This window comes from Hesperophylax consimilis, chromosome 16, assembly GCF_061612785.1.
Source record: "Hesperophylax consimilis isolate HC1 chromosome 16, BYU_Hcon_1.0, whole genome shotgun sequence".
In the NCBI taxonomy this organism is placed as follows: Eukaryota; Metazoa; Arthropoda; class Insecta; order Trichoptera; family Limnephilidae; genus Hesperophylax; species Hesperophylax consimilis.
Window position 1 is genome coordinate 15,985,808 of NC_142851.1, and position 17,263 is coordinate 16,003,070.

The window sequence follows — 17,263 nt, forward strand, 5'->3', positions numbered from 1 at the left end:
GTATTAGAAACCCCTTGCTATCCTTCTTTAATTCTTACTTAAGCAATAGAAAACAACGAGTTAAACTAAATAACTTTGTGTCTACTATTATTGAAGTAACGTCCGGCGTACCTCAAGGAGCACATCTAGCGCCGCTTCTTTATACCCTTAGAACTCTTTACTGCTCCTTGGTTCGCCCCCATCTTGAATATGCTTGTGTTATCTGGTCTCTTTTTTATGCTGTCCACATTCGACGCATTGAATCTGTTCAACATCGGTTCTTAAGAGGGATTGCTAGGAGGCTAGGATTAGAAAAAGGCAAATACTCATATGATGAAATTGAACTAACTCTAAACCTCTCTCCTTGGGAAGTCCGTCGGGAAAGAAATGACCTCATTTGCTTCTTCAAAATTATAAATGGTATTATTGATTCACCTACTCTACTGCAACTCATTCCCTTCAATATCCCCTCGCACAGACTCAGAAATAATGAACTGCTCTTCCTCAACCATCATTCGACAAATTATGAATATTATTCACCGTTGTCCAGAATGTGTAGACTGGTCAACTCAAGTCAAAACCTTAACTTCTTTGGAATATGTCTGAATGATTTTTACCGGTCGCTAAACAAGTGACGGAATATTATAAGTGTCTCGTGGTCCTGATCCACGGCGTAGTCTTGACTTGATTCGACTTGTCACTTTATTTTCTTATATTATATCTACCTTATGTCTTTGCTTTCATGTACCTTTGTCTAATCCTGTATTTTTCATTTTATTGTTTTCGTGTTATTATTTTGTAATTTGGACGATGTCCATTAATAAATAAATAAATAAATGAGATCATTTATTAGAGAGCAAGTCAGGTTTTGGATCACAGGGGCTGTTTAGAAAAACTGGTGTTTTGAGTATGGTTTCGGTATTGCCATAATCATATTTATTAATGACACAAAGCTTTGTCTCATACATACAGCCGAGAGTGGTTTATTTATGATACAGCCGTATAAGAAATACAGTTGGGCATATCAGCATTCCAATATTTATTTGCGTTTATCTCCAAACTATGTTTTTGTAGGCCCCTGTGATCCTAACCCCCGAAGTGACTCTTTCAATTGAAGAGCAAAACTGCTGTTGTCCAAATTGTTCATCATGAAAGAAGTCAGTGTTCTTGAGTTTATCAGCTCAGCTGTGGAACGATTTGCCGGCCTCTATGTTTCATCCCTCCTACAACATGGGTCTCTCGAAGATGTGACACATCTTCGGATCTACCGGATCTGCCCTGATGATGGACACTGCAACGCTGTCCGAAACGTCGGCTAAAGAAGGAGTTAGCGCAACACGGCATAACACCCCAAAAACAAACAACAAAAATGCTTTTGGCCGTGAGAATCTAAAAACTTACCTATTTTAAATTTATTTAGAAAAATTAAATGGAGTTCTACGAATTAAACACCAAAACAATAAATATCTTTACCCCCGGCACACTACGGAGGTAATAGGTCGAGGGAGCTCGACGTTCCAAAGGTTAAGCCATAATGCATAAATAAACCAATCACATAATGTACGCACGTTTGAAATGTAGAATAAAAATAATTGTCTGCTAAAATAATATGTATCTACTTAATCGTTGTTTTCTTATACGATCTCCACACAGGCCTGTATGAAATACTTGTTAAATTATCACAAAAGAAACAGGTTAGTACACAACACTAAAAAAAATAACACTGTCAATTAATTTGGCATAATTTTATTTTACATTGTTATTCATAGTTTATTATACAAATTACATAATATTTTCATTATTTATATAAAAAAGGAAAATTTTACAAATGACTCTAATATCTGAGGGATAAATTAAATATTAGGTAATGAATTTAGCAATATGATTTTAAAAATCAACAAATACATGTCTTGCGATCATTCTAATAAAAAAATTTGGACATAATATCACCACTAAATACAATTAAAAAAAACGTTAAATTAAAGGTCTACCTAAAATTTTATCGTCTACATATATATATACCCTAATACAAGTATGTTTGAAAAATATCTTTCATACAAAGAAGCCAGTCATGAAGTAGTAAAAAAAGCAACATGTATATTACAATTTACATAAAATAATGTAAAATCCATAAAAAAATTAAGTACAAAATTCATAAAACTAATTTTGTCATGATTATTGGAAAAGTTGTTCTAACTTTGGTTGGCTAATATTCTACGCTGCTACATTTGCACTGGAAATAATATTCCTTTTCAGATACAGTGAAACTCTATTATAAGCTTTTCAAGGGACCGAAAAAATAAAAACTTCCTATGAGGGTTTTTTTTTCTGGGCTATATATTTTATTAAGCAGCTTAATATAGTTTGAAGTCGTAAGGCAGATTAAATTGAAAGCATTTCGATGCAGAAATCAGTCAAATCATTAAATATTAACATTTCAAAACATCAAATTATAAGTTTTCACTTGTTTAGTTAGAAAAAATCAGTTTTTATACGGGTTGTATATAATAATTCAAACGAAAACAATGCAATCCAACATTTTTTTTATAAATTAAGAATAATTATTTTTTTATAAGCAATAATTTTTTACTAAGTTTAGTTGTACAGGAGCCAATAAACTCAGAAATTTAATTAATATACACAATTCTAGACTTAGCTTATTCTATTGTAATCTAGACATCGGATTATATGCACTAAAAATGCGGAAATAAGCAAAATATGTATGTTTAGTAAAAAAAAGCTAAAAATTGATACACTTTTTTTTTAAAGTTTTGGTTTACAAGGTTGTGTTAGGTTAGGTTAGGGAGGGGGAAATGCTTACATAATGACCTCAATAATAATAAAATGGTTGAAATTAATCCGATGTTTAGTGGTGTCCATTTATCTTGCCTAGCTAATATAATAATATATCTGCAATAGATTTGCACTGGCATTATATACTTTGAATAAATATTATTACTAAATCAACAGCATTATAAACTAACATTGTCATTAATTAGCCAAAATCATTATATTTATTCTGGAATAATTCAATATAATGGCCTTTCTGACTAGGAGGCACTAAAAATAAAACCACGCAGTGCAACTTATTTCTTTAATTTGGTAAATATCACATATTTATTAACTATTTGACTGAACCATCGGCCAATTTGCATGTCCAAAAATAAATTATTGCAAATGTGATGCGATTCGTACAAAATTATGTACTGATGTTAAGAAAAATTCCCAAAATAACTTGCATAATATCAGCAATCCAAAATTTTTTAATTTTTTAGTAGTTTCATTTTATATTTTATACATGTCTCTAGATACATTATAATCACACTTACTGTTTCTCATAAATAATATTTGAAGTAAAATTGAATAAGAATAATCTAATCTTATTTTATCAAATACAGTGACGCTCTCCTATAAGGTTTGTCCAAGGAACTGGATTTGGAAAACCTTATATGAGGGTTTCACTGTATTTATTAATCTATTCTTTCGTCAATGGGTGAATGGGTGGAAGAACTCTTTTTGACAATCGTAATTATTTAAAAAAATTAATATGTAAATTGATGCGCAAGGCGCTGGAGGCACGGATACTTTGGCCACCGAATGATGCGGTTAGCGGCGAATGGATACTATTAAAATGTTAACATATCAAAGAAATAAGGTTTCGGTGAACTATTTTCCGCTCTGTCTATAATGAGGTTTGTATTAAAATTAGAATGATTATTTATTGTTGGAGTATTTTGTTGGTTTATCGAATATCCTTCGATAGTGAATTTGAATGCAGGAAGTATTGTGTGATGATATTTTCTTAATCCTGATCTACACGCCACGTGACGGGATAGATTGTGATGTAAATAGGTACTTGTGATGTTATTGTAAGTGTCATAAAAAAGTTTCCTAAAAAAACATGGGATTACAAATTAGTTGTTCTTGGCTTCTGGTCGCAGTGTTACTCTTGATCAGAATATTTCTTTGGCGGCAATAATTGGACTATTATTAAAGTCAGTCAAAAAAACGATGTTTTGACAAATGGTTATTGTTGGTGTAAAAATTTGAAATTTTTATTAATAAACGGAGTATTTAATTTTTGTTAAAATAACTCTTAACATCCTAATGCATGACTTACTTAAGTATACATTTTTTAACTCTCATATTTTATTTATTTAGCACTAGCATCCACTAGTAAACAAAATGAAAACATCCGTTACAGACGTCAAACTTTTCTAAACCAATCTGTACATAGCTCTTGAATCTTCAACATTAAATTCATATTCATTGGTTGTTTAGGCGGGACAATAATGTTTGAACCTATAACCGATTTGTAATTGTTTTTTCAATATTTTCTCAACAAAATATTTATGTGTGGATTTGTAAATATTTGTCCAACACTGCTAATGCTTAGTTTACTCTTTTCAATATCTGTGTCAGTCTAAATCATCCGCGATTCCATGTCTTCATAATATTCCTACTTTTATAAATGTATTTTACACTGATATTATAGTTAGTAAATATTTGTATAATCAACAGCAATACATGTCTTAAGTTTAATTAATTACCTAACCTTAAATGTTGTATTGATTGCAAAACCATTTAACTGAAATATTTCCTGTCCTAATTTGATTTAAAAAAATCATCATTGTAACATAACTTACCGTGAATTATTACCAAAAACACAGCAAGAAATTGATATTTAGATTGTATGTATGTAGAATTAATTTTCTTACAGAATGAAAATAAAATTTATAATATAGATAATGGAAATTTGTCACAGGCATCCTATTTGTTAATATTTCTATAACGTCATGAATTTTGTTCCTAGCTATAATAATATACATGAAATGCATTTTCATACTTACTTGTTACTTCAGCAGTCACACAAATACCCAATGTCTCGTCACAACCAATAAAATTTGCTATTTTTTTTTGGAATGGAAATTATCCTGCCTTTGAGCAAAAATTTAAATCTCGCAATGCAGGATTCGTACAGAATAAACTGATCTACGCGAATGTCGCTTATGTGATCCGCAAAGTCTCACTAAAACACATATATTGTGTCAAAATGTGCAACGATGGGATAGATTGGGTTAAAATGGCCGGCTTTGTAAAGATTAATATGATAATTATTAATTATTGAAGGAGATAGGGTCCCATTAGCTCAGGTGTTAGAGCGGTGCCCCGGTAAGGCAAGGGTGCTAGGTTCAAGTCCTAGATGTAACTGTATCTTTTTTTGTTTCATATTTTCGTTTAGGAATCGCTAATATTGTCTTCAATAATTAAATATTACAATTTGAGGATTTACTCATTGTTATTCTAATAATAAAATGATAATTATTTCTCATTTGACAGATTTTACAAGATGGAGGCTATCTCAAACAAATTGCAAATTTTGGGGTAATTTTAATAATGACAGTAATTGTACACATTTTCCAGCACATTTCACACATTATTTAAGAAAATACTGCTTCAGATCACTAATAAATGCAATAGAAAGTAACATTATATTAATGAGTCAATAAACTAAAAAAACAATGTTACAAATTAAAACTAAATTCATAAAATAAATTTCTACTATAAGAAGTATTGCTATAAAATAATAATTGCTGGACTACATAATTAGTTTACTATGCGGTGGATATGACACGGTTAAGATAATAGCTATGCAATTAGCAATATACATCCATAGCATCTTATATTAATCCTATTTAGTAGGTGGGAAAAACATATGATTCAAATTTATTTTCACCATTTTAAAAATTTTCTTTGAGATTCCATATTCAGATATCATTCTTTATTATAGTCCTCTCCCCCAAATTATTTTCTTACTTAATTCTGTCTAGCTCAACAATTTCATCAAAATATTACCAATTAAGTAAGTATATTATAATTTTCTGTTTTTTTCAGCTGATTGAATCGTTTTGCCTTTCCCCTTCCTGATTTAACTTATGGGATAACCTCGCAGTGTCCGTCACCAGAGCAGACGCAAGGCTGTCTGAAAAGTTGGCTCAAGAAAGAGGAAAACACAATGCGCTTCAATATCCATAAGGTCAAACAACACAATATGTACTGTTTGGCTGGGAGAATATTGAATCAAATAATGTCATTTTTGTTTGTGAAGTGTTTACAACATAAATACTTGAAAACAAACCTACAATAATTAAGGAATACTTCGTAAAGCGAAACTCTAATCTATTACATATAAGTATTACAGAATACAATTTGGGTTGCTTAATAATTTTTGAAGGTACAATGACAGATTAACGAGACTGCCGGTAGTGACATAGTACGAATCTACCGAAGGTGCCACCAGTCCGGTCATTGCACAGAAGACCGTGTAGAACAAGCCAGCTTGAGAAAAGTCATACACAATATTAAAAAATCGATAAGTGGAACATGTTAAGGGATGGTTGGATAGAAAAAAATCTATTTTCGCGAGTCAGCAAAGTTGAGGTAATGAGATATTCCGATTTCCGACTTTTAATTCGAATTTAGTGTTTCAATTGACAACATATATCGCTTTATGCAGTGCTGTGGATTGAAACTTTAAAAAATATATTTATTCAAAATCTTAACCCCTCCAGCGTTTGAGGGTCATATATGACCGGACGTCCATATTTTATAAACATATTCAAATGAGAGAAGACCTAAATTGGATTCTGATAAAAAATAATGCTATGTAATGTGTTATTTTTTATTCATAAAATGAAGAATAAAGAAATGCCAATATACTAAGTATGAAATTGTTTTTAACCCCTCCAGCGTTTTAGGGTCATATATGACCTGCAGAATGATCATGCAGAAATATTAATTTTTTTTATGTTAGAAAAATAAGTAATATTTCTTTCAGTTTGCCTCAAATATTTAAATAAATAAATAATATTTATAAATCTAAATGAAACATGAAACAGAAAAAGACACAGAAAAATAAAAAGATAACGGTCACAACTAGGAATTTAACCCCAAGATGTCTAACAATAAATGAATATAAGCAATAATAATAAATTATTATTGGATATTTCAGTTGGATATCCTTACAAATGAAGTTAATAGTGCGTACGCATGTTACTTCATATATATTTATTTAATTTGATATTTTAATATTTTTTAAATTAAATAATACTATGCATTTATTTAATTTTCTTTTCAAAATATCATTCTCTGCCTACTCATATAGATACAATCATCTAGATGATTAATGTACAGCTTGGAATCATTTCAATTACATAATTATAATAATTTCCCATTCAAAAAGCACTCAGAAAATGTACTCTGCAATACTTGAAATTTCAGTGCCATCCAAAAAAAATAAAGCTATAATATCATTGAAAAACTAGTGTAAATGCTTTTTAATTATGACACTTCATAAATGACCATTTAATATGCAATAAATTATAATAAAATAATTTTGTCAAGCTGGCTTGTTCTAGACAGTCCACTGTGCATCGTAGCAATAATTAATAACCCCACACAACATTGAAAAAATAGGCCACTTGCATACATTTTACAATGATTTGGAAAAATGAAGTGGATAGATGTTTTTTTTTAATGTAAATACCGCACAAGTGTCTCAAAATTTTAAAATGTGATGCAAGTGGCCTGTTGTGTTGGATCCAGTGGAAAACGTTTTAGGAAGATGCCAAATCTGGCCCTGGTCACATCAAAGATGTAATTTTACAGAATTTGACAGACAATTTTATGAGACTGTAATGATTTTGGATGTACATATTACCTTAGATAAATTAGATTTGGTACTACAGAGTAGATTGGCAATGAATGCGATTAGTTTCTAGTTGGAATTTTGAATATTTAAGGACGCAATGACATTGGATGAACCTTAATGGAAAAAAATGGTAATCTAAACTCTTTAGATTGATGATTTTTTGATATTATTGGCGATTTCGCCTCGGCGTGTATCATATATTCAGTTGCTTTTTAATTTATAAAATTCCTGAACAATATATAAAATATTCACTAATATCATTTATTTATCAGAGTCAGATCTATAGGAAACCAACAATATCCGAAGATATGTTGCTTAATACATTGAATTGATTGTTGTTACAATTTTTTTTATGATTTGGTATCGAACTGATTACAAATTACGATTCAATTCAATTGTAGTTATGTTTTGTTTCTTTACACAGTCACAGGAAATAAATACATACTTCTGCAACTGCCAAAACTTCTATTTAAGTTCGAGTTGAAAAATTTATCTGAATTCAATGAATTTTAAATAAGTGGTGATAAAATCTTTATAGAATCACCGAATTCAGATTGATAGAAGTTAAGATTCCTACGAAATGAAGTACAAAAAGTATACTCGTAGATAGTGGCGGTTACAGCAGCATGGCTTTTCTTCGACAATATTCTGTTATAGCAATTTATAACTTAAATTCTTTCATTTTCTCCCAAGTTTGCTAACATTGTTTTCCATCTAAATATATATATGCTTGAATATATTTTTCGATAGCTGTAAAACTTGTAAGATAAACAAACAATCAAACTATAACAATCAAAATCACAACCGTCAGACTGGCAGTGAGTTAAATGAAACCATATCCTCTGACAGTTGTGTGATTGTTGGTGGTAGTCGTAAATCTACCACCTCTCTCTATGTTGTGTTAGAGTGATATAAATATCACCTATGTCCGGAACATAGGTGCTGCAGCTCTCCACGCAGAGCAGGATAGCGAGGAGTGGAGGAGCCATACGAGGGTCGTGATCCTGAGCGATGAGGCAGCGACTAAAGAAGTGCATCTACAGCCAATTTGGCAGCGAGCTGTTCAGGTTATGTAGGATGGGGTGCCTACGCTGGGAGGGGGTGGCCATGGGGGTGAGGGTGGCCCGGAGGGTGCGGGGGCTGCAGGGAGCTCAGGGGGCGCGCGGCCGCAGGGGCTGGAGGGGGGCTCAGCGCCTCCACGTACTCCTGGATCAGGGTGGAAATCTGGAAAGCCTGCAGAGTAACAAAAACATTAATACAGATTAAGTTTACATATTTAGATGCCATCGGAAGCATAAGTACTATGAAATGTATTCAATTATCAAAGTGATGACCCCCGACTCTCTCGCAGGTTATAAAATAATAAGAAGTTAGTTTTCAAACCCAGATAAAATCCCAACCAATTTACTGATTTTGTTCCTGTGTTAGAATGTAAATTCTCCAAAGAAGTTTTCAATTCTTAACCTCTAGTGTGCCAAGAAATCCATAATGTATTTCTCACTTTTGTTCCCACCGTGAATTTACAAATAGCTCACTGCATTTGCCTCAATTTTATGGTATTTTTAACTTTAAAAAATGCTCCTAGCGTACTAAAATATACTTCATCAGCTTGAAAAAGAAATAATGTATCCTAATATTATTCTACCTTGTCATTTCATCACTCGCAAATTTATTTATTTTGTCTGTGAAAAAGCACTTCAAGTGCTGTAAAATGTCATTTTCGTAGCTTTATAGATACACTTTATCAGAACTGTTTATATTATATTGGTATGTATTTTTCTTTTTATATTGTTCTTAAATTTTAAATTTCGTTATTTTATTGGTCAATGATATAAAAATTCATAACACTGTTAAATATGAAGACGGTTGGTTTATAGACAATCTTCATTATACTATATTTTTTATAAAAACACATAAAAAAAAAAAAAACATTTCTCTGAATATAAGTAGCTATCCTTCCTGGGGAATCTACATTGGATAGATATATTCAATTTTTATAAATATGTAAACACATTATCTGGTAAGACAGTACAATTTTCAAAATCATAATTTTATGAAAAATAAGTAATTTATTACGAAAATAGTGTCAGCCGGCGTAAGGTGGGCGATTGGCATTTAACCCCTGGCATGCTAAGTAGTGCTAGGTCGCAGGAGGATGACATTCTAAGGGTTAAAAGAGTTTCACAGTATTTACCATGGTAATATCGTTAACTTGATAAAACAGAACAACGACCAAACAGAACATGATAAAAAATATTTTATTTTTTTCTTAACTTTTTTCATCATTATTATAAATGTTCTGTTCTGTCATCGAACCAATGTGTAGTTGTGTTTCATTGTGTAGGCTATAATCTGTAGTGTTTCATTGTGTAGGCTATAATCTGTAGTGTTTCATTGTGTAGGCTATAATCTCACCTGCTGTGTTGTCAGTATGACCTTGCTGTGCTTGGAGCCAGCGGCGGTGACCAGCAGCAGGCAGTCGGGCGCGGGTGAGTGAGACAGCAGACTGTCGTACTCGTAGCAGCAAAGCGGCAGTCGCGCCCGCGGCCGCAGCAGCTGCAGACCACGCGCTCCAACCGCGAGCCACAGGGAGCGTGGCCAGTTGGACGTGAAGGATTGCTGCAAACAAAAAAATTAGGTTTTAATCGTTATTAAATTAGGCATTTAGAACTCTTAGAAATATATTTACTCCTACTATACTAAAAATACCACTTTATACGAAACTAAAAAAAGTATCACAAATGTTATAGGCACATAATTTTTAACAACTAACTAACTAACTAACCATCACGCCGTTTCCCGCGGGGGTAGGCAGAGAGGACGGACCACCAAACAACTCGGTCTTGGCACACACTCCTTGCCTCATTCACATTCATACATCGTCTCATACATACTCTTCTATTATTCTGACTCTTGACATGGCCCGACTCAAGTATCTGATTCACTTGGTCGTGCCATGTCTTCCTCGGGCGTCCCCGACTTCTGCTACCATTCACATTTGCATCGTATATTCTCCTTCCACTACTTTCTTCGCTCATTCGCTCTACATGCCCAAACCATCTGAGCGTCCCTTTCTTGATCTTACTCATTACGCTTACATCAGCCTTGCACTTTTTGCGGATCTCCGCATTCCTCAGGGATCTCATTTCAACAGCATTCAATCTACTTTCATCCTTTCTTTGCCAGTTCCATGCCGCACTTCCATACATCAGGGTAGGTACCAGCACTCCATTGTGGACTGCTAACTTCGCTTCTTTGGACAATTTTTTGTTAGCGCCAACTGCGTTCAGTCCTCCATTAATGGAGTTTAACAAAAAATTCACAAAACATGGAAACAATGACAGTCGATGACTTTTTGGAATACATTACTATTATTTGGAAGTATTTAACAAAACTTTTAAATGCAAATACAAAGCATGGTGTTGCCACTCTCTAACACTGCTTAAATCATATTTCTCACTGTAATGAAAAAGGAAATAGAATGACTTATGAGTTCATATCAGTTTGTTCTGTACACAAGAATACTCTACTGTGTACTAAAAGACACAAAAAGATCCGACGGGTTAGTGAAATAACGAATACTAACCATAACATCAAATATGGTGGCGGCATGCAGCGGCCAAGACTGTAGTAGGTTGAGCAGGCTCTGCCCTGCGTGGTGGGGGGGCGTGCCCCTCAGCGCCAGGTGGTGTTGGCGCACGGCGGGCGCAGGCAGTCCGGCAGCCAGGCGGGCCGGCAGCGTGCGTGCTGCCACCTCCTCGTACACGGCCTCCCAGGGGGCGGGGGCGGATCCGGGCGGGGCGGGGGCATCCTCCTCGGGCTCGGTAGCGTCGCCGCCAGAGGCTTGCGCTTGTAATGCCACCATCATGACCTGGAATTGGTTTGTTTAATTTTCAATTACGGATGCGGGTTTGGGTAATGCCACCACGGGAACCATTTAATGACCTATTCGTCACTCTACTGGACACCCTGATCCCTAGATTCCTACCCAAACCCATGCCTTTTACCTTCCCAGAAGTTCCTCTCCTTCCTTTCCTTAAAAAATACCCTCCACACAGCATCCTAAAAGATGACATACGCCGTGGGGGAAATCATTTTCCTTACGGCCTCCTGTGTGGGGTTAGTAAAAAAAAATAAACAAAATTGTTTGGTCAAGTTTTACAGTAACTTGAATTGCTTTATGAATATTTTTTTGTCCGGTCAGTGGCTGAGTTGGCATCGCGTTTGGGTCCCACCGAGGCGTAGTGTGTTCAATTACTCGGCTGGCTAAGTGCTCCACACAACACAAGCAACATTTTCCGCATACAGTGGTTTAAGGAAAAAAAGAACACTTTATAATACTTTTTTTTTTAAATGAAAGACAAAAATTCCCCGGTTACGAATAACCTGACAATATTTGAAAATCTCCTACTACCATCACAAAAAGCGAAATATGTTGCTTGTGTTGTGATGGAAGACTTAGCCAGCAGAGGAATTGAACACACTACACCTGGGTCAGACCCAAACGCAATGTCAACTCAGCCGCCGACCTGTCAAATAAATATAAAAATATTTACAGCTTTTATGGAAAATACTGCATTTTAATAGTTATTTCATTAATTTCATCATTGTTTGTACACTTAGCAGCAATTATTTTTTGAAGTGACGGTTTTAAGTTTGGTATTTTTCTTATTTTATTTAACCCAAACTTAGAACTTAAAAATCTAATATCTATCTATCTAGATCCTTAGATTCTTAATTTGGGTTTTATTTAAAAAAAAATTTTAAGTAGCCAAGAAAACCTTTTTTCATATTATTTTAAGATATAATCAAAACATACCGTGAACAAAATACATATTACCAATATTTTGAAGCTGTTAAAATGCAGAATTTTCCATATCCCCCAATGTAAATGTTTGTGTTTTATAATAATTAAGTTGAATTGAAGTGTTCTTCCAAAAAAATATTTTAACTAAGCGTGTCCAGTTACTCTAAAACTTTACCATTTATTTGTTGCCTTAATTGGTTACGCCACGATGAATTAAATCTATAAATTGTATTATTTCTGAGTATGTAATAAGTGTACATGTTAGAGCCCGGTTACCGTGTCTGTAACCAAGTACGCACCGTATTGCGGGTAGTGTTGAGTAGGACACGATATCAGACTGAGTTTGTATGAAGTACTCACATACTGACATGATGTGTTGAGGTGTCCCACCTCAAACGAAATGAGGCGTAACAATATTTTCGTATCCTGGGATCTCGACTAGTAATAAAAATAATTGCATTGATAGCATTATCAATATCACTAACCAAAGTTTGTCTATTTTCACTAACCATATGACCTGCACCTAGTGCTAGATTTGAGGTGCTTTTGATTTTTTTTGCTATACGTAATTTAAAAACTTAAACAGTTCTCTTTGAATATTGTAGATGGCAGCACTTCCAATCCTAGCTGGCATGTGAATCGAGTGTGTACAACAGATGTTGGTGTTACACTATTATACTCTTTATGGATTTTTTGACAACTAATTATATGAATAACTCACGGCTTCATTATGCGACACGGGCAGCCGGTCTGCCCGCAATTGGTGGAGCAGCTGATGGAGCAGCAGATGCAGCTCAGCGGCGCAGGGCGGCGCGGCGAGCGGGGCGGGCAGGAACAGGTGCTTGCGCAGCAGCAGCAGCTGGGGCGCGCGGCGCGGGGCACGCTCCCAGCGCGCCAGCACATCGGCTGCGCGCTCTCCGCCCCGCACCGATCGCTCGCCACCTCCGCACACTTCATACAGGGAGAAACCTGGAAGAGTGGATGTTTGAATTACTGTTGTTGACAAGTCAATAATAATAATTAGTGTTGATGATGTCATTATGAAATGGGAATGAATGCACTGGTTGTGGGCAAAAGGTCTTAAAAAAAATCTATTATGTGACCATGGAACCACCAATATTAGGGATGTTTTGTAATACTTGTAATAATACTTTTTCTTTTGTTGTAACATTTAATATTTTTTCTTTTTTCGTTGTATTATGTTTCCTTTATTGTTTTAATTTTGTAGAATCTATAATAACTGTGATACTCTACTATTAAACTTTGTAGTGTGTAAAAGCCCATTAGGGCGTATAATAATAATAATAATAAATAAATAAATACTGTATTGTGGGCTTTCGAAAGGGCAATATATCTTCCATTCTTCATATTAAATTCAAATCAAGATCCTTTGTATTTGATAAATGAAAAGTGAGAGTGGTCTTAACACTGAGCCTTGTGGAATTACATTTGCCTTTTTCCTAGATCTTTGTATATGCATAACATGATATTTTATTAATAATTCATGAATCATCATGAATTATTAATAAAACTTAAGCAGTACAGGATCTCAGGTCCATCTCACCACTAAGATTTTAGATTGCTTGCATTTGGCAAAAGAAAAATTAGAAGTGTTACTAACACAGATCTTTGTGGAGTGCTGTTTTTGTACACAATATGAATCACTGCATTTTTAACAAATCTGTATAAAGGTTTATCTTATCAGTCAGATATTAGATTGCATGCATTTGATGAAAGAAAAATTAGAAGTGGCACTGAGCCTTGTGGGATGCCATTTTTCTTTCCTTATCATAATATTTCCAACAAACCTGTAGCAGTGGGACTCAGGCCTATCTTGTCAGCTAGCATGGCCACCAGGTCCCTGGCTGTGGCGGCAGGGTGGAACTGTAGCGAGTGGAAGTGGCCGTCAGGAAGGTGGACTCGGGCATGGAGAGGCCTGCGGGCCGCCGAGCACAAGACCTCCGCTCGGGACGGTGGCCACTGACGGCGTCTGCCGGCGGCAGTTCGCAGGACCGCCTGAAATAACAAAAATAATTGTTAACCCGTCGACTGTTTTTCGAGAAACCATGCGCAATCTTTTTTACGACCGTGCTCAGCGCACATACAAATGTGCAAGCTCTGATAACATCCATGCTGGAATTTTTTTCGATGCGATTTTAACCTTTATACTTTGAAAACATATAGAGGACTAAATTAGAACCACTATGTCACTGTAGATTCTACTGTTTATTTCATGAATATAGGCTCTATGAGCAAATATAATATAATTAATAATCAACTTCATTAGTCTGTCTGAAGCCTAGGAGTCAAAAGGTCTATGTAAGTTGGTGACATTATCTTTTAAATCAGTATAGACCACAAATGATGTGAGATTTTCAGGGCCAAAAGTATTATCATGATTAATTATTAGTTTATTATGCTGTGTTGAGCTTCCTCGTTTAGCCAAAGTTTCGGATAGCATTACAGTATCCATCATCAGGGCAGATGCGGCTAAATGGGGAAGAAGTTTAACGCACAACCCAAAAATTAATCACAATACGTACAGATCACACTTTTAGGGATCAACTTTACTGTACACTGCCTACTATATTAAGAAATTAGTGATTTCATTGTCTATAGTTGGAATAACAGACTGCTGTCTTTCTTGTTCTTCGTTAAGTGTCCTCTCCTATCAGAAGTTGACTATAATCAGGGATACGTTTACTATGCAGACTGCAGCCTAGAACTGCATTCATACTGACCATGTCCCATGGTCTTTCTCTGCTATCTCTAATGTCTAATAGAGTCTGTGGGTCTAATTAGCCAACTAAGAGAGTTTACATGTATGCAATAATACAATTATTACCTTTTCGGCAAATCTAGCATATTTGGCCTGGTGTGTGTGAGGGTCGGCAGCCCTTGCGCGTAAGTGTGCGAGAAGCAGACGTCGCAGGGGCCGTGCCGACGGCAGCGCCACGGCAGAACACACGCAGACCAGCGCCCACATCCTCAGGGCGGCGCGCCCTCCCACTTCCGGCTGGTCCGATGTCTGGAATGTTTGGTTAGGTTAAGTTGGGATGTTATATTTCATTGTGACTGAACAAATGTTGGAGTTTTAGGGTGTAGATCTTTGATGAAACGTTGGCTTTTTCTAGTATCGGGAAATTTCTTCTACTTGTATGCTTGAAACATTTTGTTTATTACATGTTTTCATAGCTTTTGATTCAAGTTGATTTATTTGTGTATTTTCTACTCATAATGTATTATGTTTCTTCGAGTTTCTGGATTCTTTTCCAGATTTTTGGTAGTTATTATTAAACCATTCAAAATATATGTATGTAACAAACATTAGTGTTTTAACTATATATTTAAAAGATAAATTGAAATTTTTAAAGTTCCATTAGCACATGATAAAAATTGCATTGCGAGCTGAAAATGTATACAAAATTTCACAATGACAGTTTAAGAGTTTGTGTCTTCAAAAACAGAATTTTACTTCATAGTAAAATACTGTCATCATAAGCAAAAAGGCAGCTGGGAATTTTCAATGGTCACATTCTGATATACAAGACCTTTCATTTTTATCAACGTAATAGAATAAAAAGTAGGATCAGAATGTGACCATTGAAAATCTCCAGCAGCCTTTTTACTTATGACGGCAGAATAGTACTTGACGATTGCATAATGGTTGTAGTAAGAAATGCTTATTTAAAACAAAGCAAAAAAAAAAGCGTACCTGTTTAATGAGCTGCATATACAGCTCGGCCAGCAGAGATTCGCTCCTCAGACACTTCTCCATGAGCCCTTGCGCGATGGCCACATGCTCCTCAGCACCCCCGGGCTGTGCCTCCCCCTTGGCATCGGCCACGGGCGATGTGCATAGCCCGGCCCACGCCAGCACGCTGACAAACATGGCCAGCGCCTGGGGTTCCTCAGCCTCGGGAAGCCGCGTCAGGGGGTGCGTGATTGGCTGCCGGCTGAAGGACCACCAGCCCGGCGGGAAGCCCTTGTACAGTTCGCCAGAGCCCCCGATTGAGTCGCACGAATCCTCCGATTTTATGGAGCTTGAGTCGGATTTGCCCTTGTCGAGGCGGTGCTTACTGAGTCTGAAAGATAAAATGTTTATAAAAAATAACACATATTTTAAAAAATTAAAAAGAAGTTTAACAAATTAATAATTATAATTCTAAGCCCATTCTCACATTGTCCAATCTGTTCTGTTGTTCCGACATTACCTGACTCGAGTGCATATTTGATTTTCTTGATCATGCCCTGTCTACCAATTCACACACTCCTCCGTACATCCACTCTACATGTCGAATCCATCTGAGCATCTCTTTAATCTTTTCGCCTTGCATTTGTTTCGGATCTCCTTTTTGTAATACACGGTTGTAGATGATCTTATAAAAAAGATCAGAGATCTCATATCTACGGCATTCAGTCTAGTTCCGTTCTTTCCCCAGAGATCCAAATTGATAGACTTGCCCTAACATAAAATCTGGGTATCATTTCGACGAGTTAGGCAAATCACGTGATTATATTTTTGGCGCCAGGAGGGTTCGAGAGTGCTTTAAATAAACTATGACTTCAGTAGTAAATTATCTGCCGAAGAGCGGGAGAAAGAACGAAAGGGAGACGGTTGGTCCGCCTCCCCGCTCCTGGCACATTGGGTTATTTCCAGATAGGCTGGTCATGATATTTTAATGGCTATGGTCCTTCCTCTGCCAGTTCCATGCCTCACTCCCATACATCAAAGTTTTGTATAAGAACACCTTTGTCGATGGAAA

General features: G+C 35.5%; 1 protein-coding gene across 1 annotated transcript in view; it reads right to left on the reverse strand.

The window, feature by feature from the left end:
- Positions 1-1,889: 1,889 nt before the first annotated feature.
- Myo81F (unconventional myosin 81F) overlaps positions 1,890-17,263 on the reverse strand; it is a 234,505-nt gene continuing 219,131 nt past the window's right edge. Inside the window, exons 30-36 of the mRNA XM_089640966.1 lie at positions 16,213-16,582; positions 15,343-15,525; positions 14,306-14,513; positions 13,219-13,466; positions 11,277-11,561; positions 10,106-10,309; positions 1,890-8,923 (exon numbers count right to left, since the gene is read on the reverse strand). Of these exons, the coding sequence (XP_089497092.1) occupies positions 8,777-8,923; positions 10,106-10,309; positions 11,277-11,561; positions 13,219-13,466; positions 14,306-14,513; positions 15,343-15,525; positions 16,213-16,582 (1,645 nt within the window). The 3' untranslated portion in view covers positions 1,890-8,776. The remainder of the gene's footprint in view (positions 8,924-10,105; positions 10,310-11,276; positions 11,562-13,218; positions 13,467-14,305; positions 14,514-15,342; positions 15,526-16,212; positions 16,583-17,263) is intronic.